The following is a 19,584-nucleotide window of genomic DNA, read 5'->3' as shown; positions in this document are numbered from 1 at the left end:
ACAAGTAAGAACTTCGAAAGTCATTCCAAACAGACACGAAAAAAAAGATACAACTAGCGTTAGCTGAGAATGTTATTCCAAATAGGCGAAGGATGAGACAACTAGCTAGTAGTTAAAAAGCCATTCCAAATAGGCTCGAAAAAAGAGAACTTCTGTTCTTGCTTTGTTTCTTTCTTCATCATCTGTTCTTGCTTTTGATTCATCTCCAAAAAGATGAGCCAAGAACTTGATTCGGAGGCTATTCATCTGCCATTGTTATTACCTTTAGCCCATCTGTAAAAGGCATTTTCACCAGGCTTTAAGCTGCCATGGGTATCCCAATGGAGCTATGGAGGGACGTTTTCCATATATGGTAAAGACTAAAAAGTACAAAAAGTGGCTGGAGCTGGTGGCCTAAGGCTATACCTTTGCCTTCGATAGCTGATGATGAGGGAGAAATTTGTTTGTTCTCTTTCTCCCATATTCAATAAAAATATTGGATTAAAAAATTATTCAATGACTATTCAATGACAGTACAGAACAACGCAAAAATTTATGGTTCATTTCAAACATGGAAAAATCCCAGCAGGTGACTTGAAGGGGAAAAAAAATTGGATTTCCCACTTGGAATGCAAATGTGCAAAAGGGAATTTAAGTTGAGCAGATAAAAAGGCTTCCCCACCTTCATTTGTTGGATTGTTGCCTCTACTGTACATTATAACTGCTCCCTCCCTATGCTTGCTAATATAATTTCATTTTTATATACTTTTATTCCTTTTTCTGCACTGTCTTTGATTAATTATTATATGGTCATTTCAATGCTTTTGTATGGAAAAAAAATAATATATATGGAAGTTGTGCTTCAACTAAGCAGGTCCCTTGTAAAGATGCCTTTTTCCCCATCTGATATTCTTTCACCTCTTTCATTTTGCTAAGGGAGTTACCTTTCCCTTATTTTATTTCTCTGTTTTTGTTGTTTATTTTGTAAATATATAACATTCTATGAATCTTTTGAAGGGAACAGTTAGGCTCTTGTATTAATTGGTTCCTCTTTCTATCTCTTTAAACTTGGGCCATTTTTAAAACCAAGAGAATTTTGAAGTTTTTAAGGCTCTTTCCTCAAAAACTGTTGCAAACTCACTGTTCATTTTCTCCTTCCTAATCTCCACCAGAGCACCATCCTCATGGAAAATGGCTTCTCTTCTCCTCGAAATGATGCGTTTCCTATCGGTCTTCGTGTTCTTGTTGTTGATGATGATCCAACATGGCTGAAAATCCTGGAAAAGATGCTCAAGAAGTGCTCTTACGAAGGTTAATTTACAAAAAAAGAAGTCTCTCTCTGTGTTAATTTGTTGCTTGATTTCAAGCTCTAAGTACTATTACTACTACTACTGGCTGCAAATTGTCTTGGCTTTTTCAATATAGAACTGAAATTGATACAGCCCATCTGAAAAAATCAAAGCTTTTCATTCGTGTTTACAGTTGCTTTGGCAGATTAATCAGAAGTTCATCTGCAACATATCTCATATGGTTCTATGGTTTCTTCATCCTCTTCCTTCCATGTTTCAAAAAAACCGCTTGATTTCTTATAGTAACTATGGAGGAAGGAAGAAGAAGAAGGTTGAATGGAAAGTTTGCTAAATTTGGAAAATACCTAACATGCCCACTTTCTCAGTGGCTTTATGCTGCACATTCACTGGCTGTATATTTTGCTCCTGCTCTGTAATTAAAATTAGGATCTTAAACACTGTTTATCAAGGCAACCCAAAATTTCTTTCTTTTTAACATGTTCTCTCTCTTCATTTACTCTAGTTTCCAATCATAGCTGAAGCACTTTGGGCTTCTGAAGAAGGAATTCAATTCTAAAAGTATCGTTAAGTTAGTCCCTTTTATGAGATCTATTCCAGCTAAAACTTGTTAATGAAACTGAAAATGTGTGGTTTTCACTGTTTAAGACAAGTTTAGTTCATCCCATTTCAGAATTTAGCTTATGTAGTTGAATCCCATAAACTTTTTCAAAATCAGGCTGAAACACTTTTCGTCCTGTGTTGCAGTGACTACATGTTGTTTGGCAAGGGAGGCTCTGAGCCTGCTTAGGGAGAGAAAAGATGGATACGATATCGTAATCAGCGACGTCAACATGCCTGATATGGATGGCTTTAAACTCCTTGAGCATGTGGGATTGGAAATGGACCTGCCAGTTATCAGTCAGTGCCCTGCCTCCCTACCTTCAAGATTGTTTTACACGCATAGGATGTTCTTCTTTTAGCAGAGTCCTCACTTCTAATTTCTGAATCCTAACTTACATGCAAGTTCCTCTCCCTCTGTGCAGTGATGTCGGTTGATGGAGAAACGAGTAGAGTAATGAAAGGGGTCCAACACGGTGCTTGTGATTATCTTCTGAAGCCAATACGAATGAAAGAACTTAGGAATATATGGCAGCACGTATTGCGAAAAAAAATACAGGAGGGAAGAGATATTGAAGGCCATGATGTTATTGAAGGCATCCACATCCTAAGAAATATGGCAGATAGGTATGATGATAGCCAGTTCCTCAGGGGAGAGGAACTATTTTCAGTGAGGAAACGAAAAGATATTGATAAGCATGAGGACAAAGACTTTTGTGACACTTCTTCCACAAAGAAAGCAAGGGTTGTTTGGTCAGTTGATCTGCACCAGAAATTTGTAAAAGCAGTAAACCAAATAGGTTTTGACAGTAAGTATACACTACATCAACCTTCCCTCTTGAAACCTTTCTAATTATTCTTTCACAGAGAAATGATTTTTAATGTCTAATTTGGCAGAAGTTGGCCCTAAAAAGATACTTGATCTGATGAATGTTCCATGGCTAACTAGGGAAAATGTAGCTAGCCACTTGCAGGTTTGGCACATCTACCTTCATTCTTGGTACTGATCTAGCTACGTTTCTTTAGGATTTTGATTGACAACTCTTTCTGTGTATGCAGAAATATCGCCTCTATTTGAGTCGACTACAGAAAGAAAATGATCCAAAAGCTTGCTTTGTTGTTGGGATGAAACAAACTGATTCGTGTTCAAAGGATGGAGATGGAAACTTCAGCCTTCGTAGCTCATTAGCCATGCCACAAAATGATATCACAAATAGCAACTTCAGTTTCTCAGGTGATAACTTCCTGCTACATAATGTAGATTCCATAGGCTGCGAAGTTGATAGGAAAAGGATTGTTCAAGAGCAAACATCAGAGCCAAAAAGAGCTGCTACTAGGAGTGTTCCTGAACCGATAAAGACACGATGTACGCAGATGAAATTCAGCAATTCTATTCACTCTGTTGAACCTGAAGGGAAGTTTGCAGCATTTGATCCAAGCAACCGAAGCTGTTATCCTTGGGTTGAAGCTCCAGAAATCAAGTTCAAACAAGAAAACAAGCCAATTGTGCATTTAGAAGGAGATTTCAGTCAATTCCCTCCAACGGTTCCACCACATCAAGTTCAAATGGACCAACTACAATCGATTTCATCCATTAGTTCTGGATGGTCAGCAACAGAGAAAGATAAAGCAAGCTCCATTGAAAGTAAGCCTCCATATTCTGAGGACTGTAGCCAACAGATGGTCCATTTAAATCTACCAAAAACTCCAACTGATTCACTTTCTGGCAAGGCTAAGAGTTTCAATGAGATGAATGACCATTTTGATCCCAATTCAACTACTACTACTCCAATGGGCAAAAACCAGAATTTCAATCTTAGCTGCATTTCAAATGATTTAGGAAGTGGGTTAACTTTTGCAACCATTGATGAAGACTTGCAGGGCTATTTGCTTCAAGATGGCTGCTATCCAAAGAACCTTGAACATCAGATTATAGAGTTTCCAGATTATGGTGATCCAGGCATCTTCACTGAAGTTCCTACTCACCTTTACGATGCAATGAGGTTTGGCTATGATTATTCCTATGACCCAACTGAGTATCCGGTGATAGATGAAGGCCTATTTATTGCATGATTATGCTATTTACATACTCCCTCTGTATGCAAGGAAAAATGATGTCTTGCTAATAAGTAAGTTCCTTAAATTAACGGATTGAATATTACCTTCCCAACCTATTGGGATTTGGATTTTGAAATGTGTATATAGAAGTAGTAATGAAAAACTTCTTCAACTATATTAATAAAAAAACTTAACATATTTATCAACCAAATAAGCATTAAATTTACTAAAGTTCCTACACGTGTTACGAATATTGGTACCGTACATGGTCAGTTTGAGATGATGTGGAGATTAATGACCTAAATAGTATGATTAGATCTGTCAGTTTTGAGCCCGCGATGTTTTACCACAACATTTTTACAATAACAGAACATATAATTTAAACTTGTACAAAACCTAGCAAGCTAGGTAATATTTTTCATTCGACTACAAAATTTCTGCATACTACATAAGTACCCCACAAACAAACAGAAAGTGGCCTACACAAAAGCCAACTTTTTGGTCATTTGAACAGCATCTCCTCATGACAAATATAGACAACTTACTTTCTAACAACTTTCTTTAGTTTCATGATGTGTAAACTATGTAAGTGCATCCCAGCTATTGAGGGAGATTGATCAAGTCTGGATATTTGGAGAAAAATTTTCACAGCCATTCGTTTTCTTCCCAAAAGAAGTGACTGATTGAGTGGTGCTTTCGTACCTCTTTCTTACTACACTCTTGGAATCATTGGAAGTGACTGATGGCCTCTTTGGAGGCAGAGAGCTTATATTCTGTACTGCGCTGCTGCTTGCTGATTTCCTCCCTAGTTTGGGCGATCGAGGTCTCGTGACAGGGATCTAATGAATGTTCAAAAAATGTTAATAACATATTTAGAACTCAATATATCACCCAGCCACCTAGTTATTCTTGCAGATACACTTGCAAGATGTACATAAAATACCTTTTTAATGTGATCGGTAGTTGATTTTGATCCCTGGTTATCTTGATTTGCCTTGGCTTCAAAATTCCTGCTTTGACTTAATTTGCTAATGTCATTCTTCTTTCTTTCCTGTACAATAGAAGACGACTTCAGTGGTTTTACATAATAAGTTAGACCAGGTCTCATTCCTGCTACCATAAAGCAGTAGAAAGTACAAATTGGCCCTTGGAAATAATTTGGGGTAAGTTCTGCCATTTCGAATTCGTGCAGATCATTTCTTTTGTGTTGGGAGAGTTTAAGCACTGCTTTCTTGAAGTGCAGAGTATCAAATCCTCACATATCAACAAGATAAGAGCTAAAGTTGATATAATATATCAACCTGACATCTAGCCTGCAGTTGCTTTTGCTCCATCTCTTTGGAATTAGCTTTTTCTTCAAGCTTTTGAAAGAACTGAAACAACAAACGAGAAGAGCATTGACAATCGGAAATATTTTAACTCATGTAATACGAAAACAAACAAACTGAGCATAATATTTGCCTCTCTCCGTTTTGCCACTCTTTCTTCACTCCTGAAGCTGAAAGGAGAACATATAAGAGGAGGCCGTTCTTTGCTTCCAGTTCCAGTTGCATTTAAGGATTTCAAGCATCTGCAATACAATAACACTTCAATTAGAAACTTGAAAGACTTTAGTTCATTTGAGCTCCTCAAATATTCAACATACACAAGGATATTCAGAAGCTAATATACCTTATATTTTCTAATGGAGGTTTGATCAAAGGTTGCTTTAACAATCCATTAACAGATGCCTGCAATTATGATAAATGAATCATCTTAAACACATTTAAACAAATCTTGATACTGAGATAATTAGTGAGGACATTACAGTTAGAAGTACCTACCGCTACCCTACTGACAAACTTATGAGAAGGTGTTGAAGTCTCTTTGGATGCTGCAAGAGAACTCATATGCGTCCTCTTTCTTCCAATTTGTGGAAGTTTTGGACTTGTTCTACCTATTTCTTTCAGGCCAGAATTAAAATTCATTGACATGTGGACGGATTTCATGCTCAAATGCTCAACAATATTCCCTACAGGTTTCTTACTCTTTGGAGTCGCATTACCCTTGTGTATGTACCGTTGACTGGAGGTTGTTGCTTGTTTGGTTGGAGAAGATTGAGGCTTTGATGACCAACTTCGAGTTAGTAATTTGGAGGAGTAATTCCTTAATCTTTTCAAGCTTCCTCCTGAAGACATAATCTCCTTTTCAGCAGGTGGCTGCAGAATTAACAAGATAGCGCATATTGAGGTTAATGAGAAAAAAACAGCTAATGCTTCTATATTTGCAATGATTAAAGAGAAACATATGATCACACTCACATTCACGGCCGGAGTTTTCGCTTCTTCAGCAACCACGGTTTTGCTGTGATCTTCATCCTTCTCATTCTGGCTGCCATTTTCAATATTAGGAGCAGTCTCCATGGAATTGTTTTGATCAAGAACTTCTTCTTCCACCTTGTCTGTTATTAATATTTCCACCATACGCTCCTCATTCATAGAATCACGTGCATCAGCATCTGTGGGAGATACAAACTCAGCATTCTGAACAAAATTCTGTTGTTCATTAGTTTCGATCACTTGGCTGCTTGATCTCAACGGCTCTGGCTCCACACAAGAGCTGGAGCAAAATTCTTTTTCCTCGGTTTCGACTTGATTTGTTGTCGCTGTAGTGTTTGCTTCCTCAAGCTCAGCTGCTGCTTTTTGTGCAGCTTTCCTCTTGTAGTGAGCTTCAAAATATGCTTTCTTCTGAGCAACAGAACCCGGTTTAGAGAATTTTTCAAGTTCTTCCTGGTAACGGTTATGAGAGAATGCAGACCATTTCTCCCAAGCAAGAGACTCTGACATAAACCTTCCAAAGGAAATGGATTCTCCAAGAGCTCGAATTGGATCTCCCTGTTGAAAACCCACATTCCCATAAACAAAGTAAAGGCATTATATGATAAAGAAAGTCGCAACAAACAATCAAATTAAAGGGAGACATCGTTTCATATCAAGATTTACAACAATCCATTACCCATTAATTCTTAGCTTACAAAAGAACAATGAAGCAAATACAAAAAGAAATGCATTGAAATAGTAACAATTAGAGAAACCCAATAAGAAGACCATTTCATTGAACCGACCTCTTTTGCCTCCCGTGAAGCATCAGAAGGATGAGAGAAGGATCTGAGAAGGCAAGCCGATTCACCCATATTGCTACACTCCACAAGAAGAACAATTTTCCCAAGAAAGAACAAAACCCCAACTCTTTAAACTCTTTAAAAGCACAATTTCTAGTAAATTCTTGGCTTCAAAACTGAATCACTGGCTTTCTGGGTGTTTAAAGAAATTGAAGATTTTGGAGCAGGAAGAAGAGGGATATTCTTGTTTCTTTGCAGCCCACCAAGATTTTCTCGGAATGAAATTGCAAAATTTGTGTGTTTATGCGGCTCTAATCTAGTGGGTCTTGTTTGTCTTGAGGAGCTTGAAGAGAGAAACTGGGCCCAACAGGATGATTGGTGAAATCAGAAGCTTTGCCAACGTCTAGTTTTATTTTCAAATTTTCAAAGGAGGATTTTTTATTAATTAATTGTGGACTGCTTTTCTGTTGCTTAACGGTAGTAAGGAGATATGCTATTAATCATACAACCAAAAAAGATCTCAACAAATTTTAATTCGTTTATTATTTTTTTTATTAATTCGTTTATTTTGGTCGGATATGGAATAAATACTACATTTTGCCTATTCTATACGTTATAATATTTAAAAATTCTTTTCATTCCTGATTTTTAGATTTAAATACTACTTTAGTCCCTATACAAAGTTTTAGTTCATTTTGACATATTTTCATTGATATTTCCATGTATCCATAGAATTAATATTTTCATTATATCGAAAAAAATCAATGAAACATAAAAAATAAGCCTCATTTGATAATCATTTCATTTTTCGTTTTTTGTTTTTGAAAATTAAATTTACATAGACACTACTTTTACCTCCAAATTTCTTCATTTATTATCTATTTTTTATTAATGGTTTAAAAAATCAAGCCAAAAAAATTTGAAAACTTGTTTTCATTTTTAAAATTTGACTAAAAATTCAACCATTATACTTAAGAAAAATGCAAGGGAAGAAAAAAGATTTAATTTTCAAATAACCAAAACCAAAAACAGAAATAATATCAAACAGGACCCAAGTAACAAAATATTTCTAATATAAATAATAGACGTTTTAATTTGTGTAAATGATGTAAAATATTGTTTTCTATAAAATTTTCATTGACATCCATGTGTCTGTAAATTCATTTTAAACGTTCAGAATTACTATTTGAAAAAAAAAAAAAAAAAATGAAAGATAGTACGTATATAATTTTTTTAAATAAATTGGAACTTAAAATAAATGAAAATATTGGTTGATTAGGTAAGTAATTTAAAATTAAACGAAGATTGGCGGGTGGCCAAGTGGGCTGATTAGGAGGAGGAAAGACAAAGGCTGTGTCCACGTCACCAATAATGGAAACTATTGCAACGGCTAACTCGCTGCAGTCTTTTGATGTAGTCCGCTCCACAACAAAATTTTAAATATAACTAAACCAAAGGGCTTTCGGTGTACTTTATTACTTTTTTATATTCGAATTTTTTTTATTGCTTATTTCTTTTGGAGTTGATTTTTTTTTTTTTTTTGTTGCCAGAGAAATTTTGTTTAAGAAAAAAAATTAGAATAACTAGGGCCAATCAATTTCGCCAAGTGCCTATTATATTACTTTTGCTTTAAACAATTGCATCCTTTTATTAAAAAAAAAAAAAGACAAAAATGCTTTCAGATATAGAAAAATATTTAAAATAATTTTTTCAAAAATAAACTTTCTCATCCTCCTCTTCTTTTCTTTCTCCATATGGAATGTAAACCTAATGGTTATTCTTTATAGCTAAATTGAACATAAATAATTGACGTATATTTGTCCTTCGAGATTGAAGATTCATATCTATATCCTGTTATACTAAAAAAAAATACTCTTTGTGAGATTCTTTGCTCTCCATCATCTTTATCAGGGTTTAAGACCACATTTGAACTGGTTCTTTATGCATAAAAAGTGATTTTAGGAAAACCTCATCGACTTTTCTGTTGGGTAAAGTTTTTTCTTTTAAAAAAAAAAAAAAAAAAAGAAAATCACTTCAACATCAATAGGTAAAATCTAAAAAATACATTTGACCAAAATATATATATATATATATATATATACTTTTAAAAACGATCCTAAATCAATCCGGAAGGTTTTTAACTTTCTAGTGCTGGTAAATTATTGGTCAATATCCAAAATTTGTCGTAAGAAAACTGTTTAACTTGAGAAAATAGTACACCAAAAGCACTCTCGAGCGAAAGCATCAGCCAGTGATTACAAATGTAGAAGCAGGTTTGAGGATTTAGCTAGTCTCCTACATTGGAAAATAAAATCAAAGCCATTGCATTATGTGAAAGAATGAAGAGTGTCTTCCCATTCAAATGTGTAAGAAAACAGACAAGGAAAACAAGATTTGTGAACAAAAAATCATCATGAAACTTGTGTACATTACCCTGCCGCATCTTCATCAAACATACCGTATAAAACTCCCTAATTTTTCACCTACGCACATTTTGGATACCAAAAAAACCTTGCTAGTCCACCCTTCTATGTACCTTTTAAAGCTCTCGAGTTTAAATGTTCTTCGTGCTGCTGTACTTTTCCAGTAAAACGACCACTTCACTCTCAAGTTTTAACCCTGTAAATGTGAACTGAGTAATCAATCTACCCATCTGAAACTTATTTCGAAAGATTAAAAAAATATTGATGACAGCAATGACCAGGCTATTTGGTAATGGGACAGGGAAGGAACCACCGTATTCTCTCTTAATGTCAATGGCAGAAAAGAGAAGAGAGGTATGTATGCACACAAAACTATACTCACTTGGCCTTCTCATTAGACTCCTCATCTGATTCCTCGCCTTCAGGTGAGCCTAGTGCAGTGAGTTTGCCAAATGATTCCTTTGCATCTCCAAAGAAGTCTTTAACTTTATCGAGAACTGTCTTCAGCTGATCTTGAGTTGGAAGCTAAGATTGATTCAGAAGTAAACAAGGTCAGGAAACTAGATGATCTAGTCTTGGGTTCATTGAGAAAATATGAAAGAAACAAGGACATCTAAAAAAAATTCATGACCATAATCCTTTAATAAAGGGAGCCCAATCAAGCAAAATGAGACCAAAAGGATAATTAGACATCAACGCCTAAAAAGAAACATAAAATCTGGCCATGGTTCAAACATTCATACTATCTCACTTCAGCCCTCTACAAATCCTAGTGTTTTTCTCTCTTCACAGCCCTCCACAGCCCCCATAACGAAAAAGCACAAACGTTAGCATGTCATACATAGATGGAGAAGGAACTCCTTGATCATTTGACTGTAGTCCCTATGAGTGGCAAACTGCAAGCAGAACTCCTATAAAATAACTCCAAACAGCCCGAGTGAACTCACACTTTCAAATAATATGATCCAAGCCTTCCTCTGCTCTCTTTCAAATAATGCAACAAAACTAGATGATCTAAAAAATCTTACTGACCACAACCCAATTTGCCAGGGAGCTAGGTTCAATTGTTCAAGGGCTGATTTTTTCAATCCAGTACTGATAAATCTAAAGCAGGATTGAAGACAAGTGCAGAACCCGAAAATCCTTTCTTACCTCGATTACATCTGTGGTAGAAAGTGCAGATCTCAAATTGCCATTTTCCTGCATGAGAATATTCGAAAATACGTCAAAACAATTGTTGTTCATCAGTCTGGCAGAACAACTTAAAATGATGAATGATAAGGTTGTGAAATATTACAACAAGCTTGTAGCCATATCTGAACTCTGTTGCTGTCCGCAACACGCGGAACTGTTTGAATGCTGTCTTTTGTATCTCCTTTTCATCCTATAAATTGGTGGATTGATTGACTGTTAGTATCTTAAAGAAAGTTTAGAATTAATTATTGTTCAAAGGTTGGAAAATTATTGAATCATTATGCAAAAACAAACTGACAAGAAAGTGTAAAAAAGTGGCAACTGTTTCCTAAATTAACAATCAACACTAAGTCGAAACTGAAAAATTCACCAGATGTCAGATTTTCAACCACATGTCCTGATATCAAAAAGATGCACTGTTCCTTCCCTTCATCTCTAAAAAACACTCACTTGTCAAAATACAAGCTTTAACTTTCCTTTTATCAAGAATATACAGTTTTGGATAAAAAAAAACATAATTGTATTTACTTGTGATAGTAGAAGGTTTATGAGTATGACAAGGCATCAAGAGCAAGAGCAAGGTAATGGAGAAAAATGTCTTCGATAATCTTCTCCTCCGTCAGACATTAACTTCTTTGCAGATGAATTAATAAAATAGATAATGATTGAACCTTACACGGTAAATAACAGCAGCAAGGTTCCTAGCCAAAGTATCTTTGTAGATATATTTTCCAAGAAAATTATCTTTAGCTGCAACCATGATTTTGGCGGTTGTGCCACCATTTATAAGACTCAGCGGGTACCACAAATAAACCTGCATAATAAACGTAAAAGGTGGATGATGATAAATGTATAGTAATTCCAATAAATTCTGCAATATATTGAGCTTTACAGACTTGATGGAAATCCTGTTACTCAGAAAATTCTTTTTGGATTTCGAGTAAATAAACTTCATTTGACGGCATACAACATGACAATATCACTAATGAGAGATATTATAAACAAAAACTTATAATGCAACATATGCTAGCTATTCAAATGCCCAATAACATGTTCTATATTTTTAGGAGTGTTTCTAACTTCTAATCAAAGAAACCCTGCTTCCAATTCACTTCACATAGAAGCTCGAGTCATAGTATACACTAAACATAGTTTTGAGTAACTCCAAATTTAACCATTCTACAATGTTCCCAGAAACATCTTCACAGAGGAAAAGAATCAATCAACAGAAAGAAACCAAACTGAAAAGGTAAAAACGAAGGGTGTATTCAAAAGGATAGAGAACAAACATTGGCCATACGGATGAAGATAACAAATTTAGGGTTGCCGTCGTCTTCAATCTTGGGCAGCGGTGGAGGCGCAGGCCTTTGAGACTGACGAGCTTGCATCCCTTTTTTGCCTTTGGCTTCGACGACGAGAGTGTGGCGGTGCCTCTGCTCAGGCTTCTGCATCGTCCTCGCCGAAAAGAGGGAGTGCCGGACAAGCCCATCTTCCTGTAGCTTGGAATTCGAAAGGGGAATCCGAACCAGAGCGTTGAGAGACATGGCGACCTCCATTTTTGCAAAGGGATTTGGTGAGAGTTAAGGTTGAAGTGGATATGAACATTGTAATGGAATTAGGAGGATGGTTCTTCTTTCTTTCTCGCTGAATCTTATCCACCAGTATCACAGTGGGGCCAGCAATCTCCGCCCATACGCTTGGCACATCCTCAGGCATGTAAACCATTTTTTTTCCCTTCTTCTTTTCATGTATTTAATTATTATGTATTTTCTTAATATTTTGTGTCTCAATTTTAAATTTTAAATTGAGTAATGAAATTTCTAAAATTATTAAAATTTATGGGTTTATTAGATATTAAACTGAAAATTTTGGATTCTAATAGATCAAAATTAAATACCAATCTTGTAAATCAACTCATTTTGAAAATTTTCAAAATATATCTTTTTAATCTTTGAATTTTTAAAAATAGGATTAAAAAATTATTTAAGTATTGTTTTATTATTTTAAATAATAATAAGGCATCTTGAAGTTAGAGAGAGAATAATTTTTTTTAAAATTTTTCTAATTTAAAGTAATAAAAAATTATTGTAGAGATATTATAAACCTATTTTTAAAAGTACATTTTAAAAACTTTAAGGATGAAAGCATATATTCTTATTCTTAAAGAATAAAAAATTACATTCTGAAGAGTCAAATAACAAATACATATTCTTCAAATTGATGACTAAAATGGTAATTTTCTTAGTCATTTAATATAAAACGAATAGCTTTATGGCTTGAGAAAACTATTACAAATTTAGTTGTTAAGGGTGTGTTTAGATTAGTTTTTCATGTGTTTAATTTTAAAAATAAGTCATCTTAAAAAAAGTTGATATATTTGACAATCACTCAAAATAGTTTTTGAAATACATTCAAAATTCATTTAAAACTATTTTTAGGAGAATAGTTTAAACAAAAATTATTTTTTTGAAATACTTTTTCCTCTAATCAATCGAGATGGACCCTAAATTTTAGTTTATTAATTCTAGATTTTAAAAAGTGACAAATAGTTTCTTTAACTTTTAAATGTATATTTAATACGTCTCTGAACTATAAAATTGTCTAATAAGTCCCTTTACATATCTCAAAATGCTTAAAAAAATAATTGATCTATTAGATATAATACTAAATTTTATATCTAAAAGGACCTAAACGTGAAGATCTAGTATTCGTTAACTTTAATTTTTTAATAACTTGTTCAATGATCTACTAGACATGTAGTTGAAAATTTGAGAAGCTACTGAACATGAAATTAAAAGTTTAACATTATCTTGAACACAAAAGTACAAATTTTAAAATTATGGGATGCACAATTGGAAAAGATCAAAGGGACACGGTCAAAAAGATTCAGAGATAAAATTGTTAAAATATTTTAAAAGTTTAAAGATGGAAAAAAACAATAGATTTAAAATTTTCAAAGATGTCAAAATTAAGCTTACACGCTCAAATGTGAGCGTCGAAATTAAATTAAAATGATCAAACTCCAGAGAAGTTGGTGAAAAGCTAGAATGAGAGCCCTAAAATTACACTTTCATGAATAAAAGAGAAGTATAAAACAATGACTTGCCGATGAAAAGCTCGAATGTCATTGACAAATGTTTGGACTGCGTTGTTGAAACAGTCTCGGCCTTCAACTAAGTTTTTAAAGATTCAATTTAATTCACCTTGGAAAAATACATGTGTTTATCAACGGTAATAATTCCATTTAGGATAGTAGTAGCCCCAGTAAACTCAATAATATTGATCAATTCTTTAGTTGTTTATCAAAATCAAAGGTTCACCATTATAATTGTGAATAATTGCTCCAAAGGCTACCACTCCCATGGTGAAGGAAGCATCAAAGTTAAGTGTGTACGAGTTATCCTCAATGAGTTTCTATTAGTTGATGTATACGTCATCGATAGTCAAAAGAAAGTGTTTGAAGCTATGACAAATTCAATCCTCAAGTCTAATTCGATTTTTTAATGAATGGAGTATATGTATCCATCTCCTCAACAAAACTCCAAGCCAAGACTTTATTTATTTTTAAATGGACAGAATCAAAATTTTGATTTCGAAAATATTTGAGTACATCATATACTTACTTATGATGTAACTCTTGTTGCACTAAATTAAAATTTGACATATGTCAATTTTTTTTTTTTTTTAAATGTTATATTTTTTAATATATATATAGAGGAGAATATAGAACTTAGGTGCACTTAAAATGCATACCGCTCTTCCCACCCTAGAGAAAAAAAAGGTTACGCCAATTATAAAGAGGCTCAATCGGACAATATTCTAAAATTTTTGACAAATTGATTTCGTCTTCGTTAGCAGGGGAAATAATTAATAGACGATTCCTATTATATAATATACTGTTTTTGTAACACCATCCCCAAACTTCCAGTTTATGTACACGTGTTTACTCATCAATCATCGTTAAGAAATGGATGAAGAGATTCTTTGACCTGCGACGATATTTGCCGTCTTCCACTGTTTATAAATATTTTTCAAATCTCTCCCTGAAACTATCAAACTCATCACTTTGCTTTCCTAACAGAGAGAAAATGAAGCTTGAACTTGAAGTAACTTCAGAGGAACTGGTCAAGCCTTCTTCTCCGACGCCGGCCAATCTCCGCCGTTACAAACTCTCATTTCTCGATCAAGTCACCGCCGATGTCTACAATCCTATGGTCTATTTCTACCAACTCAACAGAGATTCAAACTTCACCAAAATCCAAATAAAGAATCACCTCAAAAACACCCTCTCCGCCGTCTTGTCGGACTACTATCCCCTCGCCGGCCGAGTCAATTACGCGGATTTCGTAATCGATTGCAACGACGACGGCATTCCTTTCTTAGAAACCCGTGTCAAATTCAATCTCCACGACGTCGTTTCCAGGTCCTTCCCCGAGGATCTCAACTGCCTCGTCCCGTTCGAACTGGATCGACTCAACGAAATTTCCATGGGAGTTCAACTGAACTTCTTCGAATGCGGCGGAATCGGCCTCGGCGTTTGCGTTTCGCATAAAATTGCTGATGCTCTGTCGTTTTTCTCCGTTGTGAACAGCTGGGCGAGAGCCGCGCGCGGCGAGGCGGAGGCTATAGGCCGGCCGCATTTAGTGGCTGCGAAGCTGTTTCCACCGAGGAACGCGGCTGTTTATAACACTGGGAACAGCATCGTGAGAGATAGAGTTGCAAGGAGATTTGTTATAGACGGTTCGAAAGTGGAAGCCATTAGAGAGAAATATGCAGAGAGAGCGGCCATGGAAGGCCAGAGGCGTCCTACGAAAGTTGAAGCCTTATCAGCTTTTATTTATGGCCGTTTCCTTGCCGCCATTGAAGACGAATCCTCTGCTCAAACTGATCGGTAACCTCCTAACCGTGGTCGAAGTTATATTATACAATATCTTAGATTCCATAGTCATATAATAAAATCGCACGTAAAAAAGATTTTAAAAAATAGCAAAATAAGAAACATATTTACACAAAATAATAAAATTTAAACTCTTTTATAAATGTTTGATACAAATTTATCCCGATACTATATAAGTCTACCAATGTTTATAATTATCTTTTTTTTTTATTTCTATAAATAATTTGATATTTTTTCTATTCAGTGAAAATTTTTCTAAAAGGGGTAAATTATGTATTTGATGATATAATTAAATCAACATTCATTCACTAGTTTAAGTTTTTGAATAAAAAATATTTGTTGGATAGGTATTTTGTTTAATAAAATACATTTTCTTTTGAAGTGAAGCATTCATAACCCATCTAACTAACACTTCATTCAATGGTGACATGATTTTATTGTTAGTCAATTAATGCTCCAAGTAGTCTTAAAAATCATTTTAAACTCTTTTTCATGTTCAAATACATACTAAAGTGCTGGTTTTAAAATTATATGGAAATAGACATTGGTTTGTGAGCTGGCTTTTTATATTTTGTTTTTTTGTTCTCTTAAAAATATACACAAAATTATTCTCACTTTTTCCCTTGTACTGAGAGTGAAATAAAAATAAAACTGGTTGAGTCAGATACTTTTATTTGAACTAAAATTAAATGAAAATTAGAATAGAATAATATTAAAAACACGAGTATAAAAAATAAACGGTCTCTCTCTCTCTCTATATCAGAAGAATTTCTAAATGGATTCTCAAAATTATTTTTTTAATTGACACCTAAGACCAAAAAATATATATATATTAGTAAAAATTAAAAGGTAAAATCTAAAAACTTTAGGTCTAATCTAATGTCCATATGATTTTCAGTTTTAAATTTTTAAAAATTAAGTCTATAAATATACTTTATACTTCTAAAATTTTTATTTTGTTATATATATATATATTATCAATATTTTAAAAAATGTCGAATTTTAAAAATTTAAATTAAGAATTCAATTACTTACTTAAAAAAAAGATGGAGATGAATAAAATGAAAGGAAATATGAATTCAAAAATTAAAAACTAAAAATCAAATAATTAAACTTGTTTTTTTTTTCTAAATAAACTTTTTTAATTAATTAGTGAGCTATAATTAAAATTGAACAGATTATTCCTAGTGTGTCATACGGTGAATATACGCCAAAAACTAGACCCACCGCTTCCACAAAATGCGTTCGGAAATTACTACAGAAACGCCATGACCCTCCCTTCTGCCCAAACACTGGCCGACCCCAACTGCTGTGCCCTGGTCAACGAGGTCAGACTTCAGATCGCCAAAATCAACGCCGAGTTTCTCAGGCAATTCCAAGAAGAGAACGCGCAAGTGGAGATCATCAAAGCCACGTCCGCCAGATTCGCCAAAGGCGAGATCGTGTCCTGCGCCTTCACCAGCCTCTGCCGATTCCCTCTCTACGACGCCGACTTCGGCTGGGGATCGCCGCTCTGGGCGGCCTCGCCGGCGCTGCCTTTCAAAAACCTCGTCGTTTTTATGGACACCAAGTCCGGCGACGGCGCCGTTGATGCTATCGTTCATTTGAAGGAATCGCACATGAAGAGGTTTGAAGTAGATTGCGAGTTTCTCAAGTTTGCTTCTCCTACTGCCTTTTAATTTCTTCTTCTGATTAAAGTATTTTTATGTGTGAAGTGTGATTTCTTGGTTTGTTTTAATTTGTTCCTTTAAAATCCAAAAGGTTTCGTTAATTTTGTGGTATGTGTGTGTGTTTTAAATTTTAGTTACGTCCATTCTGTTTCTGGGTTCACCAATAATTGTATTATTTGATTTCTTTAGTATGCAACAATGGAAGAATTGCACAGAGACCCTTTTTAGGGGCCAAATCAAAATTAAATCTAATTTTAAAACATGATGAAATTTTGATATTGACTGAACATCGGAAATTACCACTTTAACCTCAATGCTTTCTCATTTCATTTCTTCTTTTTGCAGCTGATCGATCTAAAAAAGAAAAAAGATTTGTATTTTTTATGTATTTGTCTTCTTCTTTCTCTTCTGCATTCTTGTTCTTCCAATTTTTTTGTTGGTTCTGCAACGTCATCGTCGTCTTCTTCCATTTTTTATGCATTCTTCTTCTTCATCTTCTTCTTCCATTTTTTATGCGTTCTCATTCTTCTTCTATACTTTTTTTCTTCTTTGATAAAAAAATTTCTCTCTTCCTTCTTTGTTATGTAGTTTTTTTTCAAAAGAAAAATTGCAGTTGCGTCTAATGAGGTACAAAAGCAAGGAGTGAGAAGCGAGAAGAAGAATCTAAATTAAGGAAAAATTAGTCTGATGAGGAACAAGAAAAAGGAACGAGAAATGAAAATTCGTTTGAGTATCAAATCCTCGCGTGCAGTTTAGGGACAAGATGATACTTTCCCACATAGCTAACGTAAGTAAAAGGCCATTTTTGATCAAATTTGAATTTTGGACATAATTTCATTTGGGTGCCTACTCCGTGCAAAAACCCCATGCAACAATTGTGATTCGAGGGATGAAACTTCAAAGAATCATATCAATTATACATTTGTACCATAGTTTAATAATGATTATGTTTTTTTTTTTAAATTAAGTTAATTTACCCTCAATTTCTTATCGTAATTTGTATCTTTTTCAAGTATAAAGAATTGAATTCTTAATCTAAGTTTAAAAAACAAAAACAATTTTTAACATCGACCTTTGTAACAATGTAAGCTCTTTGGTCTACACAATTGTCCATCTACTAGTAGAAGATTCAACAGCTACAACGTCTCCTGCTTCCTTGAGGAGTTGCTCGGAATGTTGTCAAGATATTAATATCTTTGGTTCAATAGCTAAATTGGTTTTTGAAAGTATGGGTAAAAAGTAAATAATAAAACAATAAAATTAGGGGTTGAAGATGTGTTTATAGACTTGATTTCAAAAATAAAAATCAAATGGTTACCAAATTTAAAAAAAAATTGAGTGAAATGCATCCAAATAATGGTATTCATCTTTGTGATACTTAGTTGTTCGACAAAAATTTGTCCAATCAACACAACTCCCCCCTTTATGGGAGGGAAAGACCTTTTACTACCCCTCTACCTAATTTTATAAAAGAATAAAGGTGCTCTCCTATTTATTCCTTCTAGTCACTTCATAACTCTCCAATGTGGGATAAGAGAAGGTGGAGTTCACCATGTGACTCTCTTATGGGCCTTGGTAAGTGGGGTCTATAAACCCCGTAATCTATTTTTTCCTACATAAGTGAGTAATGGGCGTGTTAAATAAAGTTGTGAAAGATGGTAAAGAAAGTAGGAAGATGGAGGAAGAAAATTATGTGTTAGAAATACTTAGTCATAGGTGAGTTTTAGATAGTATAACAAGTGAAAATTGACCAAGTATGGAAGCCAAGTATAGGCATGCGTTGATGGAGAAGTGTGGACGCATGAGGTTGTGTGTAGCACCCAAGGCTTGTAGAGGCTAAGTGTTGAAGGCAAGGATAAACTATGCGTTGGAACTAAGGATGAACGCATGAGTTGAAGGGCATGATGCGTTGATAAGGCTTGCGGCAACCAAGGGGCTTGCGAGGTTATTTGGGCATTGAAGAAAGCCAAAGTGTGGCTAGGAGAAAAGCTATACGTAGCAAAGCATGCTACAACCTCAAGTGTGCGCGAGCATAGGCGCTGGGCGTTAGAGATGCGCGTGCTGGACGATCGTGTAGCAAATGAGTGGTGCTACACGATGAGGTAGGCGATCGTCTAGCAAATGAGCGGCAGCTAAGCAATGTGATAGGCGATCATGCGGTAAAGTGCAGTGCTAGACGTTACGAAGGGTCGCGCTAAGCGATAGTGCTATGCATTGGATGATAGCGGTAAGCGATGAGGCGTTGGCACTGCACGATCGACATCAACACTATACGATGAGCTACACGACAGGCGTTAGAAGATAGGCGTTGGGCACTAGACGAAGAAGTATGCGATGTGCGTAAGACGTTAAAACT

At 34.8% G+C, this 19,584-nt stretch overlaps 4 protein-coding genes across 6 annotated transcripts; 2 read left to right on the top strand and 2 right to left on the bottom strand.

Moving 5' to 3' along the window:
• The first annotated feature begins 688 nt into the window (after positions 1-688).
• LOC120075658 (two-component response regulator ARR11) lies at positions 689-4,116 on the top strand. Its single transcript, XM_039029251.1, has 5 exons — positions 689-1,290; positions 2,034-2,186; positions 2,312-2,695; positions 2,784-2,860; positions 2,946-4,116. Exons 1-5 carry the CDS (start codon positions 1,164-1,166, stop codon positions 3,957-3,959), a joined length of 1,755 nt encoding a protein of 584 aa, XP_038885179.1. The 5' UTR covers positions 689-1,163; the 3' UTR covers positions 3,960-4,116.
• A 182-nt stretch (positions 4,117-4,298) lies between these two features.
• Positions 4,299-7,411, bottom strand: LOC120075659 (protein WVD2-like 7). 2 transcript variants are annotated; one of them, XM_039029253.1, is made up of 9 exons: positions 7,048-7,411; positions 6,245-6,817; positions 5,971-6,142; positions 5,768-5,886; positions 5,616-5,674; positions 5,406-5,514; positions 5,246-5,317; positions 4,888-4,995; positions 4,299-4,783 (listed from the first exon to the last, which is right to left on the bottom strand). In XM_039029253.1, the coding sequence occupies exons 1-9, from the start codon at positions 7,114-7,116 to the stop codon at positions 4,562-4,564; spliced, it is 1,503 nt and encodes a 500-aa protein (XP_038885181.1). In that variant the 5' UTR covers positions 7,117-7,411; the 3' UTR covers positions 4,299-4,561. The 2 variants fall into 2 exon arrangements, with proteins under 2 accessions (XP_038885181.1, XP_038885180.1); XM_039029252.1 differs by having other exon boundaries at positions 5,768-6,142; positions 7,048-7,410.
• Positions 7,412-9,344: 1,933 nt separating this feature from the next.
• LOC120075085 (protein HHL1, chloroplastic) lies at positions 9,345-12,288 on the bottom strand. 2 transcript variants are annotated; one of them, XM_039028246.1, is made up of 6 exons: positions 11,951-12,287; positions 11,338-11,475; positions 10,765-10,851; positions 10,620-10,667; positions 9,850-9,992; positions 9,345-9,663 (listed from the first exon to the last, which is right to left on the bottom strand). In XM_039028246.1, the coding sequence occupies exons 1-6, from the start codon at positions 12,215-12,217 to the stop codon at positions 9,651-9,653; spliced, it is 696 nt and encodes a 231-aa protein (XP_038884174.1). In that variant the 5' UTR covers positions 12,218-12,287; the 3' UTR covers positions 9,345-9,650. The 2 variants fall into 2 exon arrangements, with proteins under 2 accessions (XP_038884174.1, XP_038884175.1); XM_039028247.1 differs by lacking the exon at positions 9,345-9,663 and having other exon boundaries at positions 9,846-9,992; positions 11,951-12,288.
• A 2,306-nt stretch (positions 12,289-14,594) lies between these two features.
• On the top strand, positions 14,595-17,740 carry LOC120076478 (stemmadenine O-acetyltransferase-like). The gene is made up of 2 exons (XM_039030318.1): positions 14,595-15,552; positions 16,736-17,740. Exons 1-2 carry the CDS (start codon positions 14,633-14,635, stop codon positions 17,235-17,237), a joined length of 1,422 nt encoding a protein of 473 aa, XP_038886246.1. The 5' UTR covers positions 14,595-14,632; the 3' UTR covers positions 17,238-17,740.
• Positions 17,741-19,584: the final 1,844 nt, after the last annotated feature.

The sequence above is a fragment of the Benincasa hispida genome, chromosome 4 (assembly GCF_009727055.1).
Source record: "Benincasa hispida cultivar B227 chromosome 4, ASM972705v1, whole genome shotgun sequence".
Taxonomy (NCBI): Eukaryota; Viridiplantae; Streptophyta; class Magnoliopsida; order Cucurbitales; family Cucurbitaceae; genus Benincasa; species Benincasa hispida.
The sequence above is the reverse complement of the archived record's forward strand: the minus strand, read 5'-3'. Positions and strand labels throughout refer to the sequence as shown.